At 36.7% G+C, this 21,804-nt stretch overlaps 1 protein-coding gene across 3 annotated transcripts in view; it reads left to right on the forward strand.

The window, feature by feature from the left end:
- kif5ab (kinesin family member 5A, b) overlaps positions 1 to 21,804 on the forward strand; it is a 110,768-nt gene that overhangs the window by 23,565 nt on the left and 65,399 nt on the right. For all 3 annotated transcript variants that reach the window (XR_003674090.1, XM_028446917.1, XM_028446918.1), the window contains exons 2-10: positions 6,487 to 6,574; positions 10,799 to 10,872; positions 11,003 to 11,107; positions 11,512 to 11,560; positions 13,791 to 13,846; positions 14,776 to 14,863; positions 15,057 to 15,181; positions 16,939 to 17,043; positions 18,492 to 18,640. Coding sequence is in view for 2 of the 3 variants with exons in the window: in XM_028446917.1 (XP_028302718.1) it covers positions 6,487 to 6,574; positions 10,799 to 10,872; positions 11,003 to 11,107; positions 11,512 to 11,560; positions 13,791 to 13,846; positions 14,776 to 14,863; positions 15,057 to 15,181; positions 16,939 to 17,043; positions 18,492 to 18,640 (839 nt within the window). In the remaining variant the exon portion in view is untranslated. The remainder of the gene's footprint in view (positions 1 to 6,486; positions 6,575 to 10,798; positions 10,873 to 11,002; positions 11,108 to 11,511; positions 11,561 to 13,790; positions 13,847 to 14,775; positions 14,864 to 15,056; positions 15,182 to 16,938; positions 17,044 to 18,491; positions 18,641 to 21,804) is intronic.

Genomic DNA, 21,804 nt, shown 5'->3' on the forward strand with positions numbered 1-21,804 from the left:
GTTAGAGTGCCATAACTTTTGATTAAAACATGTTTATTACCTGTCCATGAGAAATGTCGCCAAATCCTGGTCCGTTCGAAATCCTTTGAAAAGCAGCGCCCAGATAAATTCTGTTGCAGTCACAAAGACGTTTATCCACAAGCTTTGTACCTGGACTTTTGTATAGGGGTCTATGGATGAAGGCGGGACCTAAATACATTAATGTATATGAATGACCACCAGCAGTAGACCATAGTAAAAGACTAGTTAGGTATTTTTTGCATTTCAAAAGAATAATACATAAACATAGATTTCTCAGAAACTCCAGATATCAGCTTTAATGCTGGCATAATTGGATACTTATGGGTCATTATTCATAGTCTACTCAAACTATTAGAGCTGATTTTTAGACCGGTGGGAGCTTTATTTCACACATTGATGGCTTTATTTGTGAAGTTTGTGCAAAGGTTGAGCTGCACCAGATGCCATGTATCTATTTGGGATAGTTAATTCTTTTTTCACGTCATACTAATATAAAAGAATGTGATGCCTTACAATACGTTTTCAGCAGTTTTTCAATTGTCTGTTTTGTTCCTAGTGAGCAGTATTGAATCTTCTCTCTGTTAGTTATTCACATTACTCAGACAACGCAGAAATATTGTCCAAAAACGCTGGCACAAAATTAATTTGAAAGCCAGTGATAAATCTCTCTGTGGAGGGATTTTGCTCTTAGCTTTTTGTTGATTAGGTTGAAACTCCTTTATGTAATACTGGTAGGAGATTACTTGTTTATTTTAGCTCAAGATTGTTTGTGCAGTTTTGACCACAGTTCAAACCAAACTTCTGGCAATGTTAGAAATATCATCATTAGCACTGCTCCATATGTAATGACATTTCTGAGATAAAAAAAAAAAAACAACATATATTTATTTGTGGGGGGTCTTTTTGTTCCAAAAAAAAAATGACAAAAGCACAACCATTCGCAAAAGAATTGTCACACAAGATTGCAAAAAAGGTTGTTTTTGTAGTTTTAATTAAATTATTTCTCCTGTTTATATTTCCCAGTGGAAGTGATTCTTCATATTTAATCTACTTATCTAATTGGAGAAATTAAACAACAAATAATTGTTGGGCACGAATTAAAAAAAACTGATGTGTTTTTGTTTTTCCATCTTTAAAGGCACACTGTGTAACTTTTGGCCACTAGGGGCGCTAGACCTGTAACTTTCACGTCGCAAAAATCAACAGTCACTGGGGCCAGCCTCCCTTTTCATTTTGAATGCAGACAGTAGTTGACCTGTAACTTCGGGATAAGGATTGGCTCTAAGAGCTTGGTCGGTCGGGCTGGGAAGCGAAGCGAGGCTGGGCTCGGCCCTCCTCGCTGTGTCGATGGCGCTCCCCCCCTACTTCCCCTTTGCCGGAGGTCGGAGCGGCGGCCGGGGTCAGTGCGGACAGGGGACGGGTGGAAGGCGGGTCAGCGGAGGGGGCCGGGTCTTGGCAATGTCTTTTTAGCTTCCTCAGAAGCAGTTTTAAACTTTTTGCTTGCCTCGGCCATGACTAGGAGTCAAACAAGCGGAAAAATACTAGCAAAAGCCTTAGCCTAATGAGTATATCCGAGCCTGTTGTCACGTGACTGCCATAAACTGAGACGTTCTCCAGGCATTTTCCAGGTCACATGACCTGGCCAAAGACGGTCCGTTTCTCCAAACTTACAAGGGCGGTATTTCAAGAGGGAATCCCCGCTCAGAGCATTGATACTGTCAATTGCTGTATATTGGCCTGAGGAATCATTTAAAATAACTCATATGGGTCAACTCTTTAGGTCAAAAAGTCTGTGGTGTGCCTTTGAGGTTTGCCGGAATCCAAGCTGACATTTGACGCAAGTCAGGTTACAGGGTGCAGTCAATCTCATGGCTGACAGTCAGAGAGAGACAAGCTGAGGTCACCTTAAGGCTTAGTGAGACAACCAGCACATGCCTATTCAATATTTTTTAATATCAATGAGACAAAAAAATATGCTACTACAAACAGGTATTTTTGTTCTATAAACAATGGGTGAATAATAGATTAATATTGTTTATGTAGCAACAATTCTAGGGGTTTCCTGATGCAACGTTTTCACTTCAGATACAATACCAACATTGCAATCTTCTGATACGATATCAGCCTTTTTCATACATACTTTTATTACTTATTGTTAGAAAAGGCTTGGTTCAGTGATATTAGTCAAACAGAAAACACTAGTTAGCGACAGTAGGTATGAGGAAAAAATTATTTGTTTATTATTAACCAATTGGTTACCTACATTTTAACTTTAAACATAATAGTATTCGACAATTGAATCAAATAAATAAATTGGAAGACCTTGAAAAATAACCTTACAGTAATAAATCTAATAAAAACAATACATATTATATTGGAGATTTTAGATGCAGGCTTATATATTCAGATACTTGTTTTTTTTTTGCTGATATAGGACCAATATTCAATATCAATATCGGATTTGGACACCCTTAAACAATTCCATTAAAACCAGAAGAGAAACTGTTTGAAACGCATATCTTAGGGTCTCTGTTTGAGCCTAGAAGGCAATGCCTTTTAATTCTAAATAAATAGAACTGTTCTGCCATGTCCTGTTTTAAAATAAAGAGTGCACTACCATAAATGTGTGAAGATTAAAATTCTGGTTCTTATTCTCACATCGACAGTAAAGTTCCTACTCATCGGTACACAATACATACACCACCCATTGATAACACAATACACAAAAGCAGCCAGGTTGGCATGTTTCTGCTGTGGATGCTCTCAAAATCAATATGATGGAGTAAGTGCTCAATGGATGGCCTGGAAGCTAACTGGGTCTCCAGCTCTAGCGTTGCTGCTGTTAATTAAGTGCTTGGCTGGAAACCAGAGCCTGTGTTCTGAACCGTCACGTGTCAGGTTGGCTGTGTTTTATTTCATGCTTTATATCATAGCAGGCAGTGTAGGTTTCAAAGACATGCTTTCACTTGTAGACAGGTTTTCTGGGAATAGTTTGTGTGCTTTCTAGATCACAGCAGATGCATGTGCACTGAAAACCTCTGTTATAACTGTGTGTAAAGTAATAAGAACAGAAGTGGGTTATCTTATATCAAAGGGATACAAATAGTGGTGTGCATGCAGTTTGTGTGCGCGTGTGTTTTTTTACAATCTACTCATTCAAAATATATACAGAAATAAATGGGTTTTGGTAAGAAAAGCTCCTTTGTTTTTATAAAAGGTTTAATAAGAATGGCTGCCTCCCTTGAGACAATGGTCACAATTTAACAGTTCCTTTGTCAACAGGGTTTAATGTGTTTTTTTTTATTTTTTATTTGCAACAGAAAGCCAAGAGGATAAGAATACTTCTGTGGTCAGTTTAGAGACTCAAACTGATATTGATCAAACAAACATCGGCCTTGGAAGGAAACTGGAGTGCTAAGTGTCCTATTTGATGTGCAAGACTCACACAGAAAGGATAAGTGGTTAGAGGTTGAGGTTAGAGCTGAAAGGGAAACCTATTCCTACATTAAAATTTAAAACTATATGAATCTGACCTGTTGTGATGGATAGACTGATAATGCAGGCGGGGCTGAAAGGTGAGACGTTGTACGTCCATCGAGGTTTGTGGGGTAGTCACTCTAAAAAGCAATGAAGGCATTGTGTATTACTGGTGTAGAACGATACAGATGAAGCAGAGAAAGCATCAAGATGAATCAGGAGAGAAGATCCATGTTTTAATGTTCCACGTTCTAATCATTGGTAAGATAATAATTCCATAGTCATTTTGATTGTCATATTACAAACCAATAGTTTTACTCCTACTTGTTAAGGTTAGTGTATTTGTAGTTGTCTATAATTGTAGTTTCCTTTTAACTACCCTTGTCTTAATGCATGTTAAGAAACACAAGATAAACAAACGTGAAATGTTCACATTTTGTAGTAGTTGTAGCAGCAGTAGTAGTAGTAGTAGGGCTGGGCGATATGGACCAAATACCATATCTCAATATTTTTTCTCAAAGTGGCAATATACGATATAAATCTCGATTATGTCACTTCAAATGAAGTCTGACCATGAAGACAATTCTAAGTCAAATTTGCTGATGCAAAATGACACGCAGGTACATTTACTAACAGTTTGCGCTACTTTTGGCCCCCCCTTATGTCCCCCATAAGGGACAGCATGTGTGAGTGAGTTCTGTAGTATGGCTTGTTTAGTGGTAGATTTGGGTTAGGGCACAATCAGCAATCAATCTAACTGTTCTTTTCATGCTTTTCTGAGAATTAGCAAAAGCAGGGACTCCTAAAATGAGTATTTTGATACATATATATATATATATATTGTTAAAGGCAATATTATAAATTTCTATATTGGGAGTGGTGGTGGTGGTGGTGGTGGTGGTAGTGGTAATGGTGGTGGTAGTGGTAGTAGTGTTTGTGGGAGTGGTGGTGGTAGTGGTGGTGGTAGTGGTAATGGTAGTGGTGGTAGTAGTGGTAGTAGTGGTAGTAGTGGTGGTGGTGGTGGTGATGGTGGTAGTGGGAGTGGTGGTGGTAGTGGTGGTGGTAGTGGTAATGGTGGTGGTAGTAGTGGTAGTAGTGGTAGTGGGAGTGGTGGTGGTAGTGGTAGTAGTGGTAGTGGTGGTAGTGGTAGTGGTGGTGGTAGTGGTGGTGGTGGTGGTAGTGGTGGTGGTAGTGGTGGTGGTGGTGGTAGTGGTGGTGGTAGTGGTAGTGGTGGTGGTAGTGGTGGTGGTAGTGGTGGTGGTAGTGGTAGTGGTGGTGGTAGTGGTGGTGGTAGTGGTGGTGGTGGTGGTAGTGGTAGTGGTGGTAGTGGTGGTGGTAGTGGTGGTAGTAGTAGTAGTAGTAGTAGTAGTTGTAGTAGTAGTAGTAGTAGTAGTAGATTGTGGCATCAGTTATTACTGCATTACAAAGCAATTATTACACAAAGTGTTCAATCTATGAATGTGAATGTCCATCATAATGATTATTTCTTACATTTGGGGATTGAAATGATCAATAAATCAAGGAAAAGCTGTATACCTGACACCAACCCATCTTCAGAGAACTTTTCTCCACTTGCCATCACTCTCGGTTGGATATTCTTCTGCCTTTTTCATTTCTACCTGTCAGCATTTTTCTGCCACGCTCTATTTCCTAACTCAATTTCTTCCTTCTAAGTTCCATCACAGTGCTTGAATGCTTCCTCTAATGGCTGCACCTTATGTGATCTCTCTGTCTGTTGGACTCGATCAAAGTTTTTGGCCAAAACTACACTACTCACTGCACACAAAAAGCCTAGTGCTTCACAACAAGTCCAAATACACAGGAGATACATTATGCCTCTCAAAAGGAAACAGACGAGCTTCTTAACGTGATGTTTTTACTGCTGTTCTTGCTTAAATCAAATAAATGGACTCAGCAAATCTACTTCACAAAGCTAGTTTTCCGTGGTAGCCCATAAACCAAGTTGTGGATGAAATACAACTTCCTCCATCTCTGCCAAGTCAAATCTGCTGTCCTTGTTATTGGTCATGATGTATAAACAAGATAAATGACATTTTAAGAGGGAGATTCTCTTGTGTGTAAGTGCCAACAGGTTAAAAGTAGTTCAATTTTGACTAGCAACCCCAACAGAGCCAAAATAGCACTTTAACATAAAAAAACCCCCAAAAAAGTGCTTTTTTCATAGCAAATACAGAGACAATGATTCATGCTTTTATCATTGGTGGGAATTATTATTGTAATGCTCTTTTTTAAATATCTTTTTCTTTATTACACCAAATTCAATACACGGCTATTAGTGTGCGAAGGTTATAAGGAGAGTTTGTATTACACCTATTGTAAAGACCATGTTGGCTTAATCTGTGATGGTTTTTTAATGTATTGTTTTTATTTAATGCTCACGTTGACTCAGTTTGAGCTATTTGGTTTGTTTTCGATTTCCATTTGCCTATTAATGACCTAAAGCTTTCAGGTCTGCAAGTCATTGTTTTATAGCAGAACATTGTCATGAAGTGTCTTCATTATTTTATAGACACATTTTTTTTTCCAATTTGTTCTTATGAGATTTAGATTCTTTAAAATGAAAGTAATAGACTTTTTTCGGGGGGTTTTCAGTGAACATAATCATTTATAAAAAATAAAAAATAAATTCAAGAATTTTAATCTGTTAATAGTCTGGCTTTTAGTTTGGCTTTAAATTCATGAAATATTATATTAGTATTATCTATGTTTGTCATCCATTTATGGATTATTATTTCTGGTGCATGTTGCTGAAAAAAAGGGATGTTCAACCCTTTTTTCCTTTGTTCCTGGACATTGTGGTGGGGGCGGCAACATTTGTCATAAATCACCCAGTGTGGAAATTCAAAATATGTATCTTTTCATCATATTACCTTATTTACATTTCAACCTATAGATTTTGACATCAAGTTAAAATGAGAACATGAGCGGTTTAGGCTATTCCTTGACTGTGTTTCTTTACTTTCACAGGGTAGAACATATGTGTTTGACAAAGTATTTCCGACTAACACGACACAGGAGCAGGTCTACAACACATGTGCCAAACAGCTGGTCAAAGGTGAGTCTCATTTTGTGCTTTTCAAATTGAAAGAAAATGTGTGGAGGTGAAATGCTTTCCAATTACCATGCCATCCCTAATCAAGATCTTTTCATGTTTTGTCATAGCAACTCCTAACAAGTATGAGAAACCCAGTTAATACAGGATGTAATCACACCACCTACAACAGCCTCTAAAAGCACACGACTGACAACGATCATACTCGTAGAATAGGGCTGTGCAGCTATTGATTCTTTTTGGAATCGATTAATCTCGCACTATCGATCGATTAATTGGATTTTTATTTTATTTTTTTTTTTTTTTTTGCGTTTTGTTTATAAGCAACCAAAACAAATAATGCTTAACGAAAATGACGTGGCTGTAAAAAGATCAAGCATTTGGCTTTTATTTCTCAAAAAAACAACATTTGGCTCCAAAACTAAGCCCATTTATTGCAATTTAACCATGTAGTGTTAACAAGTGTCAGTGCCAACAATTAAATAACAATACAGTTAAGTCAACTAACTACTAACAAATAATATATCATTTCTGGGATGATTTGCTATGGTAACCTAGAAACCTGTGTGTGTATGTGTTTTACAAACACTGGAATTATGTTTCTAGCAGCTGAGAAAATTAATTTATTTCGAGCTTAATAAAGTATTTCTATTCTATATCAAAATATTGTGCTGCTGACGTTATTAGAATTGACACAGTGATGATCAGAGACAGTGTTTAAAATCCACAACACTTCACAGCACAGGCACTGAGGCGTACCGCAATATTTAATGCTACAATTTCTCAAATTGAATGCCCTTTTTCTCAAATGTAAAGTTTTTAAGGCCTTAAATTTGGCTATATCAAATTTAATACCTTATCTTTTTAAGGATTTCAAGACCGTCTACCCTGGTTTGTGTGTACAGTACATGCGTGCCGTGCGTGCTTTCGATCACACCGCTTACTGTACGTCTCCTCCGCTGGCGGACACCGCTGGTACGAGGCTCCGCTGCTACACAGGCCGCTGGGTGTAGCCGCTGTAGCAATCTGAAGCTAAAGTTGCTACATCTACGGGACTATAACTGTTTGATTTACCTGATTTATCGTGTACTGTTTTAGAGTTATTACGCTGCAGGTTCACCGAGAAATTATTAGAACTGACTGAGTTATCTGCTGTTTTATATCCGTTGCTAACGCTAACCTCTGCAGCGTGCAGCCAAATACACATGCATATGTCAATATATCGAGGCTGGAAAACGTCCGCGTTCATTTTCATTTATCGTCCGGTTAATTTATTTATTTATTGATTATCGGCCTAAATTAGCGCTACATTACCTTGTTTCAGCGACGCTTTGACGCTTGTTGAAACAGCATGTGAATGCTTTCGGTTGAGATGCTGCATCATTGGAGTCGTACTGCTGTGGTATGCCAGGTATTGTTTGCAGTAAACACATGATTGCACCTTGTTTTCTTCATTTTTGAGGATGTAATGATCCCAGACTTCAGACGTTCTCTGTCGCTTACTCTCCGCCATGGCGCCAACTAAATATAGAATGTTTTTCACGCATTGATGACGCACTAGTGGTGTGCGGCCTCTACGCGTATAGTGCACGTCATAGGAATGTAAAGATGCTTCGAGGCACAATTTTTGCCTCGAGGAATTTTTGTAATCGAGTTAATCGAGTAACTCTATGAATCGTTTCAGCCGTATCGTAGAATCACGTTTCGACTCTTGTATCCTGTGAGCTTTAGATCAAACAAACATCATTGAGCCTTCAGTTGTTTCTTTCTTTTCATTTCCACTCTGCATCAGTCTGCATCTCTTATAGTGTCTCCCTCTCTAACAGGCTTTGGTGTTTCTTTCTTCTTCAAAGTGAAAGTGGAAGTTGTAGAAGGCACATGAAAAAGACTGATTTGATGTGCATGATTAGGTGATAGAGAGTGAGATTACCTCAGAGGCTGAAGAAAAAAGAATAAGAGGGAAAGTTTTATTCTAGCACAGAATTAAAAAAAAAAAAAAAAAAAGGATTTTAGGCTTTTGCAGGATGAAAGAAATTAAAAATAGGTTTGTCAATTAAAAATGTATCAATCAGGACAGATAAGGACAGAATATACTGGCATCTTATTCTTGTGTATATACATACTGTATATACGGCTTTGCTGTTTTCTTTATTTTTTCTGGTTGCTGTTTCCTCTTTCTTTCATTCTGCCTTCTTTTCCACTTTCATTCTCTCAGGCTTGTATACAGGGTTTGGTTCCATCTATATCTCTGCAGGTAGTACTAGTCTCTGTAGTTAGGTGCACACATCGATTGCCGTCCTTATTTTCTTCAAGGACACAATTATTCATTGTCATATAGTGGTCTTTGTTTTGATGTTTGTGGCTGATCTGATAGCAATGAGAAAAGAAAGAATCACAATTTGCCACTTGATTTTCTTCAACCCTTGGGATGTCCTGAACACGTTATTGAGTGGTAACAGAAAAATACCTCATTCCCACTTGTGTTTTTTCTAATATGACCCTAAAAACGCTGTTTATTGCTATTGTGATCACTACAGACAACTGATTTTTCTTGAAACTACTTCTGCATCCAGAAAATATGCAAACCACGATTGTTATACATCAAATTAAAGCTTATTAGATCAACAATATGCTGGTTTCAAAGGTTTGACACAAATCCTAATGAATATCAAAATGAAAGTGGTCTATGTGTGGAGTTTTCAGCAAGTTGGCATACATTGTCTACAGTGTTGGGAATGTTACTTTAAAAAAGTAATTAGTTATAGTTACTCACTACTTGTTCCAAAAAGTAACTGCGTTAGTAACTAAATTACTCTATAATAAAAGTAACTCATTTCCAAGGAAAGTAACTATCTGCATTACTGTTAAAAAAAAAAAAACGTTGCTATATGTCAAAGAATTCATGCTCCATGCTCTCCATCTCTGCTGCTTCATCAAATCTGCAGTGTGTGTGTCGCAAGTGTGTGTCGCGTATGCTGGCACGTCGCCTTAGCCAATCATAATTGCTCACCTTGTTTTTAACCCGCCTCCTCTTGCTGGCACACGTGTAAAAACACTGGCCCTGATTGGCTACCATGAAACATGACGTTGCCTTAGCCAATCATAATCACTGACCTTGTTTTTAACCCACCTCCTCACTACATTGAATAAGAAGCCAGGGATGCTTTCGGATAGCAGTTTATTTAATCAATGTAACGCACCGCATTTAACGTTCAGTAACGATAACGGCGTTGTAACGGCGTAAAAAGTAATTAGCTAGATTACCCCGTTACTGAAAAACAAACGCCGTTATTTTAAACGGCGTTATTCCAAACACTGATTGTCTAGTGGAATTAGCTCATATGTATTTATGGCAGGAAGAGCGTAAATAAAAGATACAATAATTAAGGTTTAAAATGTAAGATACTTTTTTTCAGGAAATGTGATGCTTTAAAACACAACTTAAGACTCACTTGTTTACTGTGGCCTTTGGCAGAGTTGAGTTATTGAGTTATTGTGTTTTTATTTGTGGTGCCATTGTTTTATATATTTTAATGTCTCTCCCTTTTATTGTAAAGCACTTTGGTATGCTGCTGGCTATTTTTATGTGCTATATAAATAAAGCTGACATTGGCACTGACATTGACATAGACATAGATGCTTTCCTTATGAAACAACTCGCAGGGATACAATTTTATTTATTTCAATTCAAAACAGCTTTATTGGAGAATTAGAGAATTGGAGAAACACGCTTACACTGGCAAAGCAAGCATGACATAGAACGATGTACACACAAAAAAATACATATTAAAAAATATCTACATTTGTGATGTGCAAAACAATAAAATAGAATAAAATAAAATAAAAATAGGGTTTTACTATGTCTGAGTCATGTGACGGAGCAGCCTGATGTGGATTTTTCCAGGAATGTTGCTGCTTTCTTGGAAAATGGTCAATACTGCATTACGCTATACCATGGAAAACACAGTATATACTGTATGAACACTGCAGGAAGCTTTTATTCACCACACAGAGCCACAGAGGTCATACTGTGTCTAACCAAGCCTGACTACCATGTGCACACTAGCTTTTATTAGGCTTTGTGTGAGCTGTCTCTGAATCAAAGGTCAGAGATACCTGTCTCATTTCATCTTTATGACTGAATTCTTTATTTCTGACAGTATTACGCAATGTATCCTTTTCCGAAAGGATTTCTCTTGAAAATATTGTAATCCCTCCTCTTTCTAGATGTGCTTGATGGATACAATGGGACAATCTTTGCTTACGGACAGACCTCGTCTGGAAAGACTCACACTATGGAGGTGAAGTAAAAAAACAAAAAACCCATAGCTGTTTCCCCCCTTAGTCAATCACCTTATACATTTACATCACATATACTGTATCTTGTTAAAATGAAAGAACTAATTCTAAATGCTCCTTTTCTGTCTGAAGGGAAACCTTCATGATCCTCAGGGGATGGGAATCATTCCACGCATCGCAGAGGACATTTTCGAACATATATTTGCCTTGGATGAAAACCTGGAATTCCATATTAAGGTCTGTATGGATTTCCATGTTAATGTATGAACTCATGTTTGTTCATGTGTGTGCAGCTTGTCTGACATAGCCAGTGTTTCTCTTTCACACAAGGTTACATCCACTGGGAATTCACTTTGTACCTCTGATGTAATCCTCACATGGAGAGGATGCTGCCAAGCATCGATAAATTATGATAACCACAATGACCCCAATGACCTTTTTTTCCATTTAAGCTACAATCTTATAATAGAGGATAATATCCAGCCACAGACCCACAGCAGTACAGATTACAGCGTCATTAAACATGTAGTGTCATACATTAAGCCGCTATTCTACCCCTCTTATTTAATATGTGTTCATGTTCTTTTGTTCTTTTGTAAAACCTTTCCCGTGTTATTGATTTTATAATTCTGTTCTTCCAGGTCTCCTACTTTGAAATCTACTTGGATAAAGTGCGGGACCTTCTGGATGGTATTTAAATATTTTAAAATTATGAAAACAAATGCATCTTTTTTCTTTAAACTACAATCTTGTTTTGTTTATTTGGGTCCAGGATTATAATTGTAATCAAGTATTCGGTCATGAATTACAATTGTGACGTAATTATAATTAAAGAAATATGTTGCTGTTGTCATCATAATTGAATTGTAAATGAGTTCAGATAATTTACTTTGTAATTATAATTGGTATGGAAATTCTATTAAAACTGTCATTTGCAATTTAATTAAACGCAAACCTGTGGAACCACGTTACAGTTCTATGACTTACACATACATAGTTAACAATAATATGTTTCATATCAAGTCTTTGTCACTACTGACAGAACAAAGGCTCAGACGCCCACACCAATAATATTAATACCAATATTTTCATTAATAAGGAAGCCTAACAAGGTAACCAAGAGATGAGAAACAAATTAGATGATGGATAATATTTTATTTAGTGCATTTTAAAGCCAATTTCAGACATGGGTCCAAACTGACCTGTTATCATAAGAAATGCTAACAGAAAGCTAACACAAGAGGACGGCTACGTTTTATGGGCTTATTTATTAAAGGCTCAGTGATTGTGATTAATTGTAATGGAACTTTAGTAATTGAGAAAATAATTGTAATTGATTTTCAGTGGAAAAATAATAATTGGAATTGGAATTGGAAAAAATGCTGGTCACCGTCATCATAATGGAGTATATGGATAATTGAAGATGTAATTGTAACTTAAAAATGTAATTGACCACAACACTGTTTGGGACCAATAAAAACAACAATTTTTTTGTATTTTTTTAATAAATGTTTGAATTAGGGTAGAATAACTGAGCTACCAGACAGCTTGGTAAGACATTTTCTATTTAACTAATGTGACCCAAACAGCAAAGCTTTGCATTTCTTTTTCTCCTCTGCACGCTACGCAGCATCACAGTTTTAAAGCTGATCGTCTCAACGCTGATACACACCCAGTATGAACAGGATAGATAGAGAGCTACACACAGCATCCTTTGGGATTAGATCTGTAGTGGAGACGCAGACAGTTGTAGAAGCCTCCATTTGTATGCAGGACGCCTCCCTGACTGAAGAACATTACAGCTATGAACAAAAGAAAGGACCAACCACAAGCAGTATGAATCGAAATCGCTGAGGCAAATAATAACAATATATGTGGGCATTTGAGGAAAAAAGGACACACACACACACACTGCAAGGATGATACAGCCAGCTCCATCTGAGAAAATTTAATTATGCCCACTATGATAGGGTTGTCAAATACGAAATGACTAATACAGCAATTTGTGAGTGTTTGTTTTTTTTTTTTTTGTTTGCACTTTGTCTCACTGTTGTCACTCATCCCTAGCTTGGCCTAGTTAGAAACTTTTTTTATTGTCCCCCGCCACAAAGTGTGGAAGGAGGAGATAGGTTTGAGCTCCGTCTTTCCATGCGTTTGTCCATGCATCCGTCCGTCCGAGTTAAAGGGGACAGGTTTTCTCAGAAAGGATATCAATACCTTGATGGAGTTCAAAAATGAGAAGCATGCAATTATTTTTTCCGGAGTTATTGCCCTTGTTCCGTTTTTTGGACTTTGCTCCAGGTATCTTCAAAGGGTACGGGTTTTCTTTGAAACCGTTTAAAATAGGATAACCAAATTTGGTGTTTGCCTTTAGGGTATCAATACATTGATGGTGCTCGAAAATGAGAAGCGCTCAATTATTTTTTCCGGAGTTATTGCCCTTGTTATGTTTCTTTTACTCTGTTTGAGGTATTTTCAAAGGAGACAGCTTTTCTTAGAAACCGTTTAAATTAGGATAACCAAATTCGGTGTTTGGCTTCAGGGTATCAATACCTTGATGGAGTTCGAAAATGAGAAGCGCGCAATTACTTTTTTTCGGAGTTATTGCCCTTGTTTCGTTTTTTTACTCTGTTCGAGATATCTTCAAAGGGGACAGCTTTTCTTAGAAACCGTTTAGGATAGTTAGTAATTTTATATTCTGATGTGATGACATTTTCTTATGTATACATCTAAGTTGTTCGATTTAGGACATTTTGGAAACGGTTGTGGGTTATAATGACAACCAATCTGGCGAGGGATGTTGATGACTATGTTTTCTTGTTTGTGTTAAAATTAACAGTTTTTACTGCAAAAATACAAATACCAGTGCATTGAAAGCAAAAAAACTGATGTCTACCCCTATGATTTCTTATTTTAACAGTGACAAAAACTAACCTCTCGGTGCATGAAGACAAGTACAGAGTCCCTTATGTTAAGGTGAGTCCGAAACATGATTTATTAATGCAGCAATTTATTATTTATTGATAGTTGTTTGGATTCTGAAAGAAAAAAAAACCGTTGCACATTTTGAAAACTTATTTATTCCACACTGATGAATGTTCTCATATGTCTGATAAAGAAGGTGCATTTTATCAGCTTTGTTTATCTCTGACTGATGGAGGGCACCAAAACATTGAAGGCGCTCTGATGTATTCTATTTTTTTTATATATTTATCTACTGCAATATTACAGAATGCAAATGGTACTCTTCACACTTTATGTTTTGGTCCTGACAAATGTATTGTTTCGCATCCATCCCGTGATTCTCCTGTTGTCATTCTTGAAAATGCAAAAATCAGTCATTTTCCCTTCTTTTATTCTTTTTCATTAGTTTATTTTTCTTCCCCCTCATTTTTTTTTTACCCTTTATGAAAAATATTCCATCAAAATCAACTTTATTGTCAATGCTGTTATATAGATAAAACACAAGTAGTGTACTGTAACTCTTAAACCCATGGTTTGACAGAAAACCACCACAAAAAAACACCTTGAATTTATTTTATTTATTGGTTTATTTAATGAACTACATTAATATCATTACTGAAAACATGCCAGATTTAGCCAAAAAGCTATATCTCATCTGTAACCTGTAATCTAAGAAGTATAATATAATAAGTAACCGTTATTAAAAAAAAAATACCTCTGACTGAGTTAACATTTGAAAGTCTTCAGGAGAAAGTATAATTCAAAAAACTGTTGATTTTCATTAGACACGGTTGTGCAGATACAGCAGTAGTGCAAATAAAAGTAGCTAACTGGTTGCTAAATCAGCCTAGTATTTATTGCTATGCATAATTAAACAGTAGGTGCACAAATCATGTGGAATCACATTAAAAGTGTAATATGCACCTGTTGGTTTTACTCAGGGCTGCACAGAGCGCTTTGTGACAAGTCCTGAAGAAGTGATGGATGTGATTGATGAAGGAAAGGTCAACCGTCACGTAGCAGTCACCAGTGAGTCACACTTTTCATCTTTCAGATGTTCTGACATCTACACTGTCACGCCCTTCATGTCAGCTGTTTTTTTAGACCTTCTTCTTCATGTGTAACAGTACAGGGGTGTCGAGATGAAACGTGCACAAGAAGAGTTGCAAAGTGAGTGTGGGAATGAAATGTTGCCTTCAATGTTCTTTATTTGATTCCTCAGACATGAATGAGCACAGTTCTCGTAGCCACAGCATCTTCCTGATAAACATCAAACAAGAGAATGTGGAGACGGAGCAGAAACTGAGTGGGAAGCTGTACCTGGTGGACCTGGCTGGAAGTGAAAAGGTAAATAAAGGGTTAACAAATCGATGTGTGAAATATTATGAACTCACAGCATGTGCTTGGATGTTGGAAAACAAGGACTGCACTTGATGCTTCTCCTTAGTAATGGAATTCTCTTACACCATGCATATCAATAGGCCAAAGCTGCCGATACAGCACTTTTTATCACCGTACTAAATTTGATTGAATTTGGCTTTTAACTAAAAAATGATCGAATAGTTAGACTGATTTAGTGTCTTGTGTCGGTGATCCAATGTCAACCTCATAATTTATTGATTTTGAGGAAATCCATTTGGTTCCAATAGCCTTTTTATACGTTTTAATTACTTAAAACATATATAAATCATTTATTTTGAGCTAGGCAATGAAACAAACACAAAAAAGGTTGTATAAAAAGAAAATGTATTCTATGCAGTCAAGTCTGCAAGATACAGAAAATAAGATATTTATGCCCGAAATAGAGTGGGATGAAGTCAAACTTATTTAAACTTATTTAAACCCACCCCAGTGTCAAAAAAACTGACATTTGAGAGAAAAAAAAGCATGAATTTGTTAATGGCTTATAAATAATACAACTTTCTTATGTGTCTACGTGGGTAGAATCACACTTACATATTCACATTGATACAATCACATTATTTATGTATGTATTTATTTATTTATTGAGCACAATTATGTTGCCAGTTTAAATCAACGTTAAAGGCACTATTTTTCTCTACTACGTATGAGTGAGAGGGAGATTTTTGGTCATGTTGTTGATGTAATGTGTTTGTTGATGATTTTAAATGGGATTTTTTTTTTTTTGCTTATAGATTTTAAGCTGTTAAATGTTTTGTGTTGCACTTTTTGATCACGTAAAGCACATTGAGTTGCCTTGTGTATGAAATGGGCTTATCAAATGCATTATATGTGTGCATATATTCAAACACATACAAATACATTTGCACAATCACAACACCACATCTACACTATCCCAGAGATGCTCAATGGGAGGGGGAGAAGTGTTACCACAAAATAACCCCCACATGGGCAAGACATCATACGTACTGTGCACACAACACTAATAGAAATAGAAAATACAAAAACTAAGAGAAAATTAAATGAAAAAAAAAGTCGTCTTTCATGGTATAGACTTGCATGTGCCACCTAAAATATTTTTCTTTGTGACATAGGTCATGCTCTGGAAAACAGGGCCAAAGCACATTAGAGACATACTTTAGCTTGAAGTGCCTCTGGGCTCATGTGTTGTGGTGATAATGTTGATGAAAAAGAGAACAGTGTGTGCTGAGGGCAGAATTCTCCTCCCTGTAAAATCTGAACCGTGGTGAAAAACAACTTAGCAGATGAAGCTGCTGCTGCACACCTGGGAGATGTCTTTGATTGGGCGACTTGCTAGGCTGCTTGTTATCTTGCTGTAAATAATTGCAGCCATTAATGATGCAGATTGTGCCCCATGAGCACCCATAGGCACCAGCAGAGCATCATGTCCACCCACCCTTAGTTTTGTTGCACCCACAATGCAGTGTATTTCAATTATTACAATCCTTACAATCCTCATGCTTAGGTATACAGGATAAAGTCTTATACATGATTAAATGATCTTTTCAAAGGGTAATTGTTACATTACCCTTTGATTGTTTTTTTTTGTAATTATAAAAGCGTTGGATTACCTTGTGTACGTGTGTGTGTTGTTTTTAATAACAATTGTTTTTCCATTATAATGCAGTTGAAATAATTCCATCTCTACTGATGTTGGTCAGGTCAGTAAGACTGGTGCAGAGGGAGCAGTGCTGGATGAAGCCAAGAACATCAACAGGTCCTTGTCAGCCCTGGGGAACGTCATTTCAGCTTTGGCTGAGGGAACGGTACAGAGAACAAATGTTATTCAATTTATCACTCAACATTAGCCTCGGGCCTTAGCATCCTTTTTTTATTTTATGGTTTTCATGGGTGCCGTGTGATTGTTGTCAAAACAATACATATAAAGCAAATGAGAAGAATGAATGAAATACAACAACATCAATCATGTTAAAAACCTATTGTCATCCTGAGCTACGAGATAGAAAATTGATCAACACAGCCTCTCTGAAACATGGATTTCGCTGTCAAACAATGGAATATGAATCACTATTTATTTGTCTTCGTCAAAGACAGTAATGCCTACATTTGAATGTGATTTATGCTGAATCAGTGTTTCTCAAATGGGGTACTTGAGAGAGAGAGAGGGAGAGAGAGAGAGAGAGAGAGAGAGAGAGAGAGAGAGAGAGAGAGAGAAAGAGAGAGAGAGGAAAATTTACAAATGAAAGCATTCAAAATATGGGTTTTATAATGTTTATTTTTAGTCAAAAATTACAGTCATACTAAATATTACCGGCAACTCACAACATGACAACAAAAAACACACAAAATAAGAGAAAAATATTCTGAATAATAAAAAGAAGAGACAAACAACTAAAGAAATACACAAAATGAGACCAAAAACACCTGTGCTAAGAGAGAAAAATACTTACTATTACCAGCAACACACAAAGATCACTACCAAATACACCAAAATGACAGATAATCATACAAAATGACATATGAAACCAAACGACACCAAAAACACACACACTGGGGGAGAATAACTTCAAAAATACCAATGACACCAAAAACACACAAAATAAGAGAAAAATATACTGAATAATAAATACCGAAGAACATACAAACAACAACAAAATAAACAAAATGACACCAAAAACACACAGAATGATGATTGAAATGAACTTGATTAGAATGTTCTAATGTTGTAGTTGGACAAAGGGGGTACTTGGATTCAGAAAAAAGAAAAAGGGGGTACTTGGGTTAAAAAAAAGTTTTAGAACCACATAATTCAATGTATCGTACATTGAAATCTAAATCAAATTTGAAAGAGCTGATTAAACTGGCCAAGGCTGAATGAATATGTGAATTGATAAAAAAAAAAAAGATCAAATATGGTCATAAATAAACTTTCATGTACTATCCAATGTCCCTCATTCATTGTCCCCAGTGTTACAGCTGCTAACTTAATCCCACCATGCATCTGTTAAAGCTACATCACTCCAATCACATCACCAATGCCATCTTTTTTTTATGTAACACCAAAAGCTTGGTGGTATTTACTCTTTATAGCTCATAACCTCTGAACTTATTTGAAGGTTAAAAATGGAATTGTCTGCACGAAGCATGCGGAAGGAGAGAAATCTTCATTTAAATGCAATTTCTGTCTCTTCTGTGTTTTTCACGTATTTCACACCTCAATTCTCCCGCCCACATTCTTTATGTCTCTTTGTAGAAAACCCACGTGCCGTACCGTGACAGCAAAATGACTCGCATCCTACAGGACTCGCTGGGCGGGAACTGTCGCACAACCATGTTTATCTGCTGCTCTCCCTCCAGCTACAACGACGCAGAGACCAAATCCACATTGATGTTTGGCCAGCGGTAATGTGCATCTATCCTGAGCAGTCATACACAACACAACACAGTATAGAATTCAACACAATGGTACAGAAAATGTGAAAAAAAAACACAAGAGTGAAGTCAATATAAAAGCAGGATTTCTGTAATTTGTTTTTAGTTGTGTGAAAATATTTGATCTTATGTTGAGATATTAGATTTTCTGGCCTTTAAAGAAAACATTGTAATAAAAAATGTATGAAGTGCTTTTGATTTCAAACAACAAATGTTTGTCAAGATCATGAACAGTAAAAACTTCTGCCTAATATTTTCCCAGGTAATTTTTTAAGCATGGACGTGAGCAGCAGAGCAAAAAAATACTGTTTTACAAAGCAACCTTTTCAAAGATTTGATGTGTTCATTAGCCCAGGGACGCCAAACTCATTTCAGTTCAATGGCTACATATTGGTCAGTTGGGTGAACCTTAAACAAACAAAACAAATAATTCCAGAAAGATTATTTTTGTCTTCTTTTTTTAAAAATAGCTCAAGGTTTCATTTATTCAGATAACTGTTCTTTAGGAAAACCGCTTTGATCTCCTACATGCAAGTGGATTTCCTAAGAAACAGTCGTCTGAATAAACTACACCTTAACATATTATTAAAAAATAAGAATCTTGCTGGAATTACTACGTAGACATCAAGAAAACCTCAAAGCAAACATCAAAGCGATCAACAGACTTCCCTGACGAAGACTGTCAGTCCAAACATGTCAGGAGATCATAGTGGATTTCCTAAGGAACAGTTCTCTGAATAAATGAAACCTCAACATATTATTCAAAAATAAGAATATTGCTGGAATTACTACGTAGACATAAAGAAAACCTCAAAGGAAACATCAAAGCGATCAACAGACTTCCCTGACAAAGACTGGCAGTTGTCAGTCGAAACATGTTAGGAGATCATAGTGGATTTCCGAAGGAACAGTTCTCTGAATAAATGAAACCTTAACATTATTACAAAATAAATATATTGCTGGAATTACTACGCGGAAGTCAAGAAAACTTCAAAGGAAACATCAAAGCAATCGGCAGACGCCTCTGACAAAGACTGGCAGTTGTCAGTCGAAACATGTCAGGAGGTCAGAGTGGATTTCCTAAGGAACAGTTGTCTGAATAAATTAAACCTTAACATATTATTTAAAAAAAAAACAAATACTAGAATAGTATCTTTGAACACCTTCAATTGATCTCTTTTAGTGTGAAGTTTCTATTTCAATCCACAGTTAGAATATAAAATGACTACACAGATGCTTAAAACTGAACTATACGGTGTTTATAGCCCTCATTATAATACATCATATCGAGCATATTTCAAAGATGCTCGGAGGGAAGTAAATCTAAGAATTCTGCAGACCAAGTTAACACCTACTAATTTAAACTTTCTCAGTGTTTGCTGCAAGGCTTGATTTGTGTCAGTGTCCCTTCACCCTCCTCAGGCATTAATGAAGCCTGGCTGTTAATGATGCTCTAGCAGCAATTTTTTTTCCCTGCATCAATTTTTATGGATCCCTGTGGAAAAGGAGTCCTATTTGTGCGTTTGCACATCTTCGCTTGATTTATTCCTGCTTCTAAAATCCTTCTCGCCCATCATCTTGACTTGTGGCCGTACCTATACACTGTCTACCAACTGGGATTAGACTAAATTCAATGGGCTGTCGTGTTTTACTCCTCATTTGGATTAATTTAACTGACAAAGCAGTGTGATTTGTCATTTCAGTATTAGATTAGGTGGTTAACACTGAGTGCTGTAGCAATTTAAAATGTTTTACGAGTTCATCAGCATAGATATATTTGGTTTTTTAATGTATTTTTGATGGATGGGCGATATGGACCACAATTCATATTTCGATATTTTGATATTTTTTCTCAAAATGGCAGTATACAATATAATTCTAGATAATTTACATTCAACTAAAGTCAGAAAGCCAGAAAGACAATTCAGGGTTAAATTTGCCACACAGGCTAAAATAAAACTAGTATGTATATAATGACGGCAAAAAATACCCAAAAGAACAACACAAATACTGAATAGTACAACAAAATACACAAAAGGAGACAAAAATGCGCAATGAGACAACAAAAATACACAAAAAAACCTTACAAAAACTTACAAATAATTGAAGAAATACACAAAAGAACAACAAAAATACGCCTGGGACAAGAATGCACAATAATACAACAAAAATCCAACAACACAATACACAAAAATACACAAAATCTGACATCTGAAATTACCAAAAAATACACAAAAGAACGACAAAACTACATGGGACAACAAAATACACAAAATGAGGAAAAACACACACAGTGGGACATTTATTAACAAACATCTGCACAATATGTGCCACGTTTGACAGAATTCTGTAGTGTGGCTTGTTGAATATACCGTATTTTGCGGAGTATAGGACGCTATTTTTTTCCTTTAATGTTGAAGGTGCTGCCAATGCTCTATGTGGATTTTTCCAGTGACGGCGAGTGTCAGGAGGGACAATATTACTGACAGTCACCCCTACAGCAGAATGAATTAACTGTAACAGCCACTGAACATCAAGGTGAACTGTTTAGAAACGAGCTTCGGATAATGTGGTGAAAGCTCTCACAGCTTTAATAACAGGACGGATACGGCGTGGTCCGTGGAGGGAAATTGCAGGGAGCGAGTGACAGCAGAAGTAATTTGTTGAATATTTGTTTTTATTAAGATTGCTGATTGTTTAATCCTGGTAATAAATGGAAGTTTATGAAGTGGGGAGCGCTGGTGGCTCATATACATTTACAGTGGGAAGAGGGAATAAACAGTACAATAAGGTTTAAAATGTATGATATATCAGCCAGTTTTTGATAGTAGTTAAAATGCGTTTGTTCAGGAGCGATCTCAGACAGGAGTCTGAGCCTGACAGCTGACGTGACACACACACACACTCACACTCACTGAGGCTGAAACACTGGATAAAGTAAAAATCAGCCGGTTTATGATAGAAATAAACAATAAACAGCATAAAATTGCCAAATAACCATGTTATGTTTGTTCAGAAGCGATTGTGTCAGGCCTCCCCTGAGGCGATGGTGCACGGGAGCGGACGGAGCGGTCTATCAGTCTGGTTCTAGTAAAAAGTGACCATAAAAAGCTGTAAATGGACTGATATACAGA

Source organism: Gouania willdenowi, chromosome 5, assembly GCF_900634775.1.
Source record: "Gouania willdenowi chromosome 5, fGouWil2.1, whole genome shotgun sequence".
Taxonomy (NCBI): Eukaryota; Metazoa; Chordata; class Actinopteri; order Blenniiformes; family Gobiesocidae; genus Gouania; species Gouania willdenowi.